Here is a 12,422-nt window from a genome sequence, read left to right as displayed (position 1 = left end):
TATCCTATAGAGTAGTTTTTCATCCTCCAAAATATTTACATTATATTAAATCATTGGACAGGGAGTTATTATTCCATTTTACAGATTAAAAAAGTGAAACTCAGAGAAGCTGTTTGCTGAAGGTCACTCAGAGAAGCTTCCCTAGTAGCTGATCTGGTAAAGAATCCACCTGCAATGCAGGAGACCCTGGTTCAATACGTGGGTCGAGAAGATCCCCTGGAGAAGGGATAGGCTACCCATTCTAATATTCTTGGGTTTCCCTGGTTGCTCAGCTGGTAAAGAATCCGCCTGCAATGCAGGAGACCTGGGTTTGATCCCTGGTTGGGAAGATCCCCTGGAGAAGGAAACAGCTACCCGCTCCAGTGTTCTGGCCTGGGGAATTCCGTGGACTGTGTAGTCCATGGCGTCACAAAGAGTTGGACACAACTGAGAAACTTTCAGTTTCACTCAGAGAAGCTCTTCGTTGAAGAGGTTCAACTGAGAATAGAACTCATATCTGACATTAAATACATGATAATGATAAATACATATCATTTTTCTTATGCTATGTTATCTCCCAAAGAGGATTTGTAAGCTGGTAGAAAAGCAGATTCATATTATTAGTTCCTACTGTAAATGGATTTTAAAATTATCTTTATTTTTATTATAAAAATCAGTCTTTAATTTTGTACAAGAAATGTTTTTTAAGTTGCACGCTTAAGTCTTTGATTGTGTGGATCACAACAAACTTCTTCAAGAGATGGGAAAATTCTTCAAGAGATGGGAATACCAGACCACCTTACCTGTCTCCTGAGAAATCTGTATCCAGGTCAAGAAGCAAGTTAGAACTGGACATGGAACAATGGACTGGTTCCAAATTGGGAAAGGCTGTACGTCAAAGCTGTTTATTTATTTATTTATTTGTTTATTTATTTAAATTAATTAATTAATTTATTTTTATTAGTTGGAGGCTAATTACTTCACAACATTTCAGTGGGTTTTGTCATACATTGATATGCATCAGCTGAAGAGTACATCATGAAAAATGCCAGGCTGGATGAAGCACAAGCTGGAATCAAAATTGCCAGGAGAAATACCAGTAACCTCAGATATGCAGATGATACCACCCTTATGACAGAAAGCAAAGAGGAACTAAAGAGCCTCTTGATGAAAGTGAAAGAGGAGAGTAAAAAGGCTGGCATAAAACTCAGCATTCAAAAAACGAAGATCATGGCACCCAGTCCCATCACTTCATGACAAATAGATGGGGAAACAATGAAACAGTGACAGACTTTATTTTTCTCGGCTCCAAAATCACTGCAGATGGTGACTGCAGCCATGAAATTAAAAGACACTTGCTCCTTGGAAGAAAAGTTATGACCAACCTAGACAGTGTATTAAAAAGCAGAGACATTACTTTGCCAACAAAGGTCCGTCTAGCTATGGTTTTTCCAGTAGTCATGTATGGATGTGAGAGTTGGACCATAAAGAAAGTTGAGTGCTGAAGAATTGATGCTTTTGAACTGTGGTGTTGGAGAAGACTCTTGAGAGTCCCATGGACTGCAAGGAGATCCACCCAGTCCATCCTAAAGGTAGTCAGTCCTGAATATTCATTGGAAGGACTGATGGTGAATCTGAAGCTCCAGTACTTTGGGCACCTGATGTGAAGAACTGACTCACTGGAAAAGACCCTGATTTGGGGAAAGATTGAAGGCAGGAGGAGAAGGGGATGACAGAGGATGAGATGGTTGGATGGCATCACTGACTTGATGCACTTGAGTTTGAGCAAGCTCTGGGAGTTGGTGATGGACAGGGAGACCTAGTGTGCTGCAGTCCATGGGGGTCAAAGAGTTGGACATGACTGAGCCACTGAATTGAACTGAGTTCTTGAAATATTTTACAATATGCATGTGATATACTTTACAATGTATTAATTTTATTACCAGAAAAATTTAAGATAGTAAAAATAATAGTGATAAATGCATACTAGAAACCATTTGGAAGTTAAAGGAGAAAAAACACTTACATGACAATCGCCCCTCACATCTACAATGAGCATTCTGGTGTATTTATGTTTGATCTGTCCTTATTAATTTTGTTTTTCTATAGCTGTGTTCCAGGTGCTTGTTATTTTTAAACAATATAGAGTGATGAGTTTTCAAAAACCAATGAATTCTATTGTTATATTTGTTTTCATCCTTACTTTTGAGATAACATACTAACCATGTAGAGTTATTTTTTTCTTATTGACTTCTCATTGCAGCTTATGGTATAAAACAAATCAAAATAAAAATTTTCCTGGAGAAAATGTAAAATGCTCTAAAATAAATAGTTTAGGAGAGTGAAACTGTATTGTGATAAGCAGAAAGACAGATGCTTGGGGTCTTTTCTAGAATAGTAGAAAGTCCCAAAATAATAAGCATGTAGGTCCAATAACATAGGAGCAAAATATTATATATATATATTTTTTTTAAATTATTTCCACTGAACATTTTTAATATGGGGAGAGCAGGTAGACAGATTTTATATGTAAAGCAAGTTTTGTATTTTCCAACTGCAGAACAGTTTGAACTTTAATATTATTTTATTTTTGAAACAAGAATCTACAGTTTCCTAGTATGTATTTTTCAGCTATTTTTATTGTCACAAAGATACATAGCTAAAGAGGGATCAGGATATAATAGGATCTGGGAAGAAATCAGTACTTAAACTGTTCATCACTATATGCGGATATACTATTTTGTTGTATATATGAAATATATCATTAGCAGTATTAGACCTTAAAAATTATATGATTGGAAATGATATTTACATGCAAATGTGATTTAAGAGTTAAGTGTTCATATACAATTTTTTTTAAATGTCTTTCTAAATAAGTTCATGAAGTTTCAAAGAACTTTGCTGTAATCACTTAAGTATTGAGATTTGACATGTATGTTAATAATTGTATGTATATTAATTATTCTTGTAGTTTTTCAAATCTTATTCCAGTTGTCAGACCATTTTATTACACAATCTCATTCTGTTTCTTCTTTTTTGTAAATATTTCTCTACTAAGGAAGAGAAATCAAATAAAATTATTTATGATGGTTTTAACATTGAACTGTAGTTAGCTTAGCATGTAAACACTTTACTGCCTTCCTAGATTTCTATATAGAGTTTACTTATTTCTGTGATAGCAGTCTCTCTGAATGTAAATTATGCCACATGGCTTCGTTCCCTGTTTGCAGACATTATGCCCCTTCAATGCCCGTTGAATGTCCTTCCTAATAGGGGACCAAAGGGTATTTTAAGACACACAGAACTTTGCTTGCCTCCTTCCTTTTCATTTCATTATTGTTTGCATTTTTATTTTAAATTTTAAAATATAAAGCCTTATGGAGAATAATACAACAAATACTCGTGTACCCACACCTAGAGAATTATTAACATTTTGGTATTTTGCTGAATAGAAAATTTCAAATAGAGTTGGAGTCCTTCTCTTTGCTTTCTTCCCTACTCTTGTTTTCTTCCCTCCCTCCACAGAGATAAACAAAGCATAAAACTTGCCTATACCCTCTCAGTCTACAGTCAGTTTTTATTGCATTTGAATGTATCCCTCTGCCTAGGGTACTGTGTATCCATTTGTTTAGTACTGTTTAGTATGGCCTTTAAATTTTGATTCAGTCAGCCAGCCAAGGGTCTTCCCTGGCAGTGCAGTGGCTGAGTCTCCAGACTCGCTGCTTCCGGTTCAGGGAATGCAGGTCTGACCCCTGGTTGGGGAGCAAAGATCCCACATTCCTTTCAGTATGGCCAAAAAAATTTTTATTTTTGATTGTTTTTTTGCAGAGGAATAAAATGTTTATTGAGTTGAGAGGAAAAATCTCTGAACATAGAATTAATTACAAAGCATAAATCACTCTTTTAAATGAGGGTAATATGGATATTTTAGACAAACACAACTAAGAAAACTCGAGGCATAAGAAGGAATTATGAGGAATAAAGATAGAATTAATATATACTATTTTCGTATATTTAGGTCAAGGGAGGAATGATTATAGTTCATATGCTCTGAGGTTCTTCCTGTGAAGGGTAAAGTTATTGGTTTATTTTGGACTTAGGTTATTTTATACATTTTTATTTTATTATTTTTTTTAATTTATTTTAATTGGAGGCTAATTACTTTACAATATTGTGGTGGTTTTTGCCATACATTGACATGAATCGGCCACGGGCGCACATGTGGCCCCCATTCTGAGCCCCCCCTCCCACCTCCTTCCCCATCCCATCCCTCAGGGTCATCCCAGTGCACCAGCCCTGAGCACCCTGTCTCATGCATTGAACCTGGACTGATGATCTATTTCACATATGATAATTTTTTAAATCAATTAATTTGTACAAAATTTTCCCGCAAAATTTTTTAAATCAATTAATTTGTACAAAATAATTAAGCACTCTCCCTTTTTTATGTATTATTGCAGTTTGCTTTTTTTCAAGCAGTGTTTTTAGGATTTATGTGTATTCATACATACAGGCCTAGTTTACTTATTTAGCTACAGAATCCCAACCGAGAAAATAACAGTTTATCTGTTCTTCTTTTAATAGATCTTTAGGTTTTTTTTTTTCTTTGCACATTGTTGGCCTGCTTTCGATATGTAGTCAGTCAATCAACAAGGGCTTATTACAACTCTAGTCATGTACCCAGCCTTTCCCTGAAGAGTTTACAGTCTTTAGGGGACCAGAACTGTAGGCCTGTTCAGTGTGGAAGTAAGATGGGGTAGGAACTGAACTGTGCAACCTGTGTTGGGTGACTTTTCCTGGTTTCCTCTTAAGGTTTTTTGGTTGTAGGTACTTATAATTTATTTAAAGTTACCGTGCTTTTGGAGTAAATCTTTAACTTCTTAAAATGATTTGCTTCTTTTAGGTGCTTGTTTAAATTGCCAGGATAACAGCAAAGGGGATCACTGTGAAGAATGCATAGAAGGATTTTATCGGAGTCCTGATGCCTCTAAAGAATGTCTTCGCTGCCCTTGTTCAGCAGTGACATCTACAGGCAGTTGTATCATAAGTAAGGCCTTTCTCTAAATACTCATTTTTAGAGGAAAAATCAGCGAGTCAGTGATCAGTAGGTAGAAAGTTCTAGATGCTGTAGGTGAAATGGAGTTATAAAAACAGTAAAGGTTTGCAGTAAATGCATTTGTGGAATTAGACACAAAGGAGGGATGAGGAAGTTGTTGTTAAAACTGTGTTTTGTCCTGTCTTAACATGATTAAAGAGGAAGGAATAAAAGAATTATGAGTGCCTCTCCATCTCAATTACTCAGATTCTTTAGATAAGCATACTTCTTTTGTTATCTACCTAAATAGGTTTTCTGGACAATTAATAAATAAGGTGTAATTGTTAGTTTGAATTCCATGTGTTTCTTAAGTTTGAGAGGAGATAATAGTCAGGGGGTGTAAAATGTTTTGGGTTTTTTTTGTGGGGGGGATTAGTAGTAGTTTTGCATTTTGAATTGCAACTTGAAATTGTACTAAAGCATGTTGGTGTTCTCTCTCTTTTAGAGTTGGGTGAATCGGAACCCGAATGTGTCCAGTGTAAAGATGGCTACACAGGCCAGAACTGCAATGAATGTAACAGTGGTTACTACAATTCTGACAGCGTCTGTGTGGACTGCCAGTGCCATGGCCACGTGGACCCAGTTAAGACTCCAAAGATTTGTAAGCCCGAGAGCGGGGAGTGCATCGGCTGCCTCCACAACACCACTGGGTTTTGGTGTGAAAACTGCCTAGAGGGTTACGACCGCGACCTCGAGGGAAATTGCATCAAGAAAGGTAAAACTTCACCTAAGGGTGTAAATTTAATATCTTAACCTAGCAATGAAAATTTCAGGACAGCTACTTTTAGCTTTGTAAAGTCCCACCAGAGAAGTTTTTTTGGGAAATAGATTTTGATAGCGATTTGCCCAAAGAGATCCCATTCTATTCCTGCTGCTCTGCTGAGACTCCAGAATCAACTCCAGAAATTTGAGGACCGTGATGAAGTCATTGCAGTGTTCTCACATCTTCTCTTCATCTATTTTTATTTCAATAATTTAAAAGTCCTATCATTTCTTTTATCTTTTGCTTCCTCTATTCTCATCACTTCCAGTGATCATCAAAGATGTTTTTAAGTAGAAACCTATAACCTGGCTAGAAGTTAGCTGAGAAATAAGAATTTATTCCAGCTTCTGTCCTAACTTTGAGCCTAAGTTTTCCCATGTGATGGAGGAGATAGTAAAAATATTCCTTCATTTTTGAAAGAAAAAAGTTACTCATGTAGCAAAATGTTTCTTACAGGGAAGTTCAGTAAGGGTTCAGATAAAAATTAATGATTGGAAATTCAGGATGAGTTGGGGGTATTCAGACTTTCTTGGGTCATAGAGATCGGACCATGCTCTTCTATAAACTGTTCTTTGATATTCTGATAGATGCCGAATCCTGGGCTGATACAGTTGCCCTGTGGCAAGAGTTAGTCTTCTACCATTTTCTTGATATCTTTATTCTGCTGTGATCAAGGATCAAAAACTCAGATTGAACCCTATCCCTAGTCCAGAGAACCTGTCACTCAATTCTCTTTCCCACTGGAGGCATATACCTTGTCTGCATTTAGCTAACCGGGCTATGATGACTTTTCTTAGTAGCTATTAGGGAATGTAAAGCATGCTTCTTTTTAGGGTAGATTGATGTGCTTGACTGTGGTGATGAATTATAATGATAATAGGAATCTTTTATTGAGTGCCTAGTATGTGCCAAGCACTGTGAACATTAAATGTAATAATGTTATATACTTTAAGTTAATCTTAATTTAATCCTTCCCAAGGACTCCGTAAAATAGATATCATTATTCCCATTTTATAGGTGAGGAATCTCAGTTTTAAGAAGATTGACTTATTTATTGCTACACAGTTCTACTTGATCCCAAAGCCTTTGGTATCTCCACTGAGCTATGCTACATTAGTAAATACAAAGTATAGTACCTTAGCTGTAAAACAACTATAATCTATATAAAGGAAAAATCACTATGCTGGCAATGGCTGTTTTCTCTCTCAGCTGATGTGAACTATGGCCATTTAAATTGTGTTTTTCAGAAGCAACTAGAAATGCAATTTTTCCTATTTTGTTTTTGCCCCCATTAAAGAGAATTTTACCTTTATGAAGTGCCATCAGACATGCTGAACTTATTTTAATTCAAACGAGTATTAGCTATCCCTTTCATTTTTAACAAAGTGATTTAGAAGTCACTAGTGATATACTTACTACCTTTTCAGGGATTCGTATGGATCTATTCAAGAGTACAGGAGGATGGAAAACTCCAACGTTAGAATTTTCCCTAAGATTTTAGTATGGATATTTATATACATTTCGGATAACAGTCATGGATGTAATAATCTAGTTTTCTAGGCCCTGATTCTTTCCACTATATTTCTTTAAAAATTATTTTTTAACTTGCATTACTTTAAAGCAGAGTATCATGTCAACATCCCATGTCAATTTCCACTCCCATGTGTATTTCTTTTATTGTTTCTTAAAACAAGATATTTTGTCTTTTACATTTCATTCTCTGTTTTTATTTTCAGAAGTTATTGTTCCAACACCTGAAGGTCCTACCATTTTGGTTTCCAATGCCTCTTTGACCACATCAGTGCCCACCCCTGTTATAAATAGTACCATTACCCCTACAGCCCCGCAGACTGTCTTTTCAGTAAGCTCTGCTGAAAACAGCACTTCGGCCTTAGCTGACGTATCGTGGACCCAGTTTAACGTCATCATTCTGACAGCCATCATCGTCGTGGTGGTGCTGCTCATGGGGTTTGTGGGGGCTGTCTATATGTACCGGGAGTACCAAAACCGGAAGCTCAGCGCCCCCTTCTGGACCATTGAGCTGAAGGAAGACAACATCAGCTTCAGCAGCTACCACGACAGCATTCCCAACGCAGACGTGTCAGGGTTGCTGGAAGATGATGGCAACGAAGTGGCCCCCAACGGGCAGCTGACCCTGACGACACCCATGCATAACTATAAAGCCTGAGGGGCGCCGGAGCTGTCCTCTGGGTCTTAGGGCCACGGTGCTCCCTAAGGCAGCGGCGTTCCCTGGGCCACAGCCCGGGGAGAGCCGCTGAGACGAGAAAGCAAGGGCATGTATGCATCGCAAGTTTTCAGGTACAGATTTGTAATGTGCTCAGCCTGTTCCTCTTAGTTTTCCCATGAAGATCCGCAGCAGTCACTGACAATAAGGACTTGAAGTAAAGTATATTTTTGTACCAAATCACGTGGGAGGATAGAAGGCTGAGCCTCTCAGAGCAGCCCCAATCCACTTTCACCTCCGAATAGATTCCTGGGGGAATGTTCACCATCAGTGGAAACAGGATGATGGATGTGGAGGGGGAAAGGACTGCCGGAAGACTTTATCCCCATTCCTGATAAAGAAAGGCCAGGAAGGATATTCATTTTACTGGACTAAAAGACATCCTTGAGGAAAAGCTGATGTTTGGGCTGTGTCATAATACACGATCTTGATTGTTTCTGTAATAGGGGCAGTAAAGTCCCAAGATCTTTAGAAGGGTTTGATTTTTCTTTCAGAGTTTTGCTCAGTGATAAGATTAAAGCACAGGATAAGCTTCTAATGGGAGAGAGAGGAAGGCAGTGTCTGGGAAAGCAGAAAGCTAATGATTCTCCTTGGGGCCTCAGTGTAAATGATACATTGTTTAAAAATAAGGAATATTCCTGCCTCTAGAGAAATAAGGTGTATATAGTTAATCTAGAATATCTGGTCAGCATTGTATTTGTATCTATTTGTAAAAAAAAATCATGTCTTATTTTATCATCTAGAATTTATTTGTATAGCAGTTAATGGCATTGTAAAAAGAAAATATGGGGTTAAAATACTGTAAAATAGATGGCAATATTGCTAGAGCTGGGACTCTGGTGAGCATCAGTCATTTTTAGTCCCTCTTTGGACATTATTGAAATTTATAAGAGGTTGGATGTTTCTAATTTTTCCCTTTTTCAGTCTAAAAGTAGAGTTTTATGGTCTTTGACTTCCTATAGATTCAAGCAATAGATTTTGAAGACAATGATTGTTAAGCTGGGACACAAGGCTGGATTCTCCAAACTACTCACCTGTTTAGACATTAGCTTCTATATATTTGACATAGATTAAAGTAGAACACATGCTTGTTAAAATTTGTTTTTAAAGTAAAAATAGTCTTCCAAAGGAAGAAATATTTTAGCTCCAAAAGAAAAGCCATCACATCACTTGGGATCCCCTGTGAAATATTTATATTCTCTTCCCACCCCCAAATACTTCCTACATTTGAATGTAGCCTGTCACTCACATGCCATGGGGCATGTACCATCTCTCTGCAGTGCTGTAGTTCTTGTATCTTCTTGTCTGGTTAGAGGGTAGCTCTGTAGTTGAGTGGGTATAGTTAGTCATTGCATTTAGATGCAGTTTTTTCTTCGAGGCCATCTCTACCTTTGCTTTCCTCTAATTATGATATTGACAGATTGTAAATTAAACTAAGCCAGGAAAAACAGCCAGAAGTCAAATATAGATATTTATTAGGAGGAAGAACAAACTGTCAAGTGGTTAGGGAAAATAAAGCAAAAATTAGACCTAGGAAACTCTGCCAAGTTGATTACCCTGCCTAACTTCTCCAGAGAAAAACCTGGAATTTGGTCATCCCTCTGCAGTTGCAGATGATGCTCTGGAGGATGTATAGGCAGATAATCTACTTCTAGTAACTGGAGAGGCTCTGGATATCTGGCCATTGCTCATGAAAGTAGAGATTACATTAAAATCAGATAATGTTTCTGTAGCCCTTTACCGTTTGCAAGGCATCTTTTTATACGTGTGTCCTTGGTTCCTCACCACACGCCTCTGAGGAAGTCATTGTTGCTCCCAGTTTATGGGTGAGGTTAAATGTCTTGTTCAAGGCTACACCATACATCATTCAGTTTGGAATCAGGACTCCTAACTCAGAAGCACATGTTTTTTTCAGTTGTATGCTTGTGCAGAAATAACCCAGCCGCAGACATTGGAAGGCTGGGAGGAAGAATCCCATCTGTGAACGTTTCTGATTTTTGTGAATACAAGGTACGATCCAGGGCTATATAGCCACGAAGGACTTTGCACAAAGAGCACAGGAGGATTACTCTCTGAAGCCCGTGTTGGTGATGAGAAAATAAAAATACCAGTCTGTGCTTCCTAAAAGGAAACATCTTTCTAAGCAGGGAGAGAGAGCCCGACTCCCTGCAGCCGCCACGCGTGCGCAGAGACCGGTCCGCGGAGCTGTGTCACGTGACACACGCCTTTCCCCAGCTTGCCACGCCCTCAAAGCCAGGGGTTGGGGATAGTGGGAATTTTGTTCAACAGCCGTTAACACAATAAAGAAAGAAAGAGTTTGTTGGGGTCTTAGAGCCAAAGCTGAACAGTCCAGATTCTGGCTATGTAGACATTCCTTGAAACAGACGTTAAAAGGAACTGGAAAAATTGAATCACAAAGAACGTTTACCTTTAAATATTTATGAACAGGGCCTAGGTCATGTTCTCAATTTATCCTGGTGGAAAAAAATTAAGGTCTTAAAATCTATTTTAAATAATATTCTTTAGTGTTCTGTGCTTCTGCTGGTGGAGGTAATTTTGCTCTGAGGTAGAAGTCCATCATGAAGTGATCTACTACCAAAATCGGACTAGGAACCTGGCATGGAATGCGTTGCACATCAGTCATTCCTCTAAAAGCATGATCCCCACGTACTGTGGTGTTTAGCACCAGGATCCCATGCGTCCTTTAGAAAGACTAATAGGGTCTAAGAATTAGGAATGTGTTTATTTTCAAATGAGGTAAGACTAGTGTGAATCTAATTGATGAGTAACAGATACTGCTATTGGATGCTAGCTTAATCTTCACTAATTCATTGTAGTAAGCCCTCATGCATTTCTGACAGTCAGATGTCCTAGGTAGTGTTGTGAAGTGTGTCTGGCCTTCACCTTCCCCTCCCTACCTCTGTCCTCTAGCTCCCAGAGGTGTCTTAGTAATAGAATTTCTCTAGTTACAGAGAAAAATGATGATAAAAACTAAACCTCATTTATACTAAGGTCCTGTGGACTTAATGTGCTACTCTTAGGGATCCCTGGATTTTACGAGAGAACAGAGCCGACACGGAAGGGGAGGAGGGGCTTGGTGGGGAGAGGATTTGTGGCAGCATCACTGTGTCTGCGCTCTAGCCCCAGTATTCCCGGGAGACTGTGACCGTCAAAGCCACACCTGCTGACCCTCCAGCTCACTGTGGTCAGCTGAGTGCCTGGGGGACGTGCAGCCCTTCTTTTGCTCTTCTGGAGCCAGAGAGCGGAAGCGACAGTCCTTCCTGCTGACAGCCCTAGCTTGGACTGCGTTATTAAATCATTCACTTTGGTCCTGTATTTTTTTGTAGGACATATGGTCAACATAGCACCTCTGATTATGAACATTCCCTGGTTCTTATATTTTGAGGTATGTGGGAAGGGGCTGAATTTATAGATCACAAGGAAAGAAAGCTCCCACAAAAAGTTCCGAAAAGTAAAAAGCAACCCAAGGTAACCCGTTAGAGCAAGGGAAGCGTGTCTGGCCTCGTCGACGAAGAGCCTTTGGTCTGTTACGATCGTCTCGGTGGGAGTTTGGGCGCTGACATGGGTTTGGTGTGTGCAGGGCGGCGACAGGAGGTTAGCGTTAAGCTTTCCCTCCCACCTTGAGCCAGCGACGATGCCAGGGAAGCAGCAGGAGGAACACAGTGGTTCAGCTGAAGAGATCCAACGGTGCCACGGAGCTAAGGCTGTGGGTCACAGGGGGTCAGTGGTCAGAGGATGCTTTTTCAAAGGCCGTCGGGAACCTTTCTTATCCTGTATCTGCAGTAACTGCACCAGCAGCCCTACGACGTGAGGCCAGGCCTGAGGTCTGAGCCAGCCTGAGAGCCGACCGACGTAAAGCGGCGTCTTCATGCTAGGCACAAGCACTCTGCAATGCGTTAAATTCCCGCCCAAGCAACTGGGAGTGTTTCTGAAACGTTAAAATCATATTTATGTCACTAAAATTCTAACACACATCTTAAAAACATGTCTCATACATATACTGTACTAGGCTTCATGATGCATTTCTAAATTTGTGTATGATTTGAATATAAGAAAGAATTTATACAAGAGTGTTATTTAAAATTATTAAAAAATAAATGTATATAATTTGTACCTGTTGTAGATTTGCTGTTTTACTTTTTTATGTGGTTACAGTTGTTGGAAGTCTTTTAATATATGTCACAGATCACTTATTTTCAAACTGCTTCATGAAAATCTTTGTATCCTGCATTTATTGACTATGCTTTCTGTTTTAAGAAGTTCCTTTAAAGAATGTTTTCCACTTAGTGGAAAAAAATGCCACACGAAGAATATTCCCC

The 12,422-nt window shown here is 38.8% G+C and overlaps 1 protein-coding gene across 1 annotated transcript in view; it reads left to right on the top strand.

Moving 5' to 3' along the window:
• Positions 1-12,221, top strand: part of MEGF9 (multiple EGF like domains 9) — a 77,289-nt gene extending 65,068 nt beyond the window's left edge. The window contains exons 4-6 of the mRNA XM_065947056.1: positions 4,883-5,026; positions 5,520-5,789; positions 7,574-12,221. Coding sequence (XP_065803128.1) covers positions 4,883-5,026; positions 5,520-5,789; positions 7,574-8,025 — 866 coding nt within the window. The 3' untranslated portion in view covers positions 8,026-12,221. The remainder of the gene's footprint in view (positions 1-4,882; positions 5,027-5,519; positions 5,790-7,573) is intronic.
• Positions 12,222-12,422: the final 201 nt, after the last annotated feature.

Source organism: Muntiacus reevesi, chromosome 10 (genome assembly GCF_963930625.1).
Source record: "Muntiacus reevesi chromosome 10, mMunRee1.1, whole genome shotgun sequence".
In the NCBI taxonomy this organism is placed as follows: Eukaryota; Metazoa; Chordata; class Mammalia; order Artiodactyla; family Cervidae; genus Muntiacus; species Muntiacus reevesi.
The sequence above is the reverse complement of the archived record's forward strand: the minus strand, read 5'-3'. Positions and strand labels throughout refer to the sequence as shown.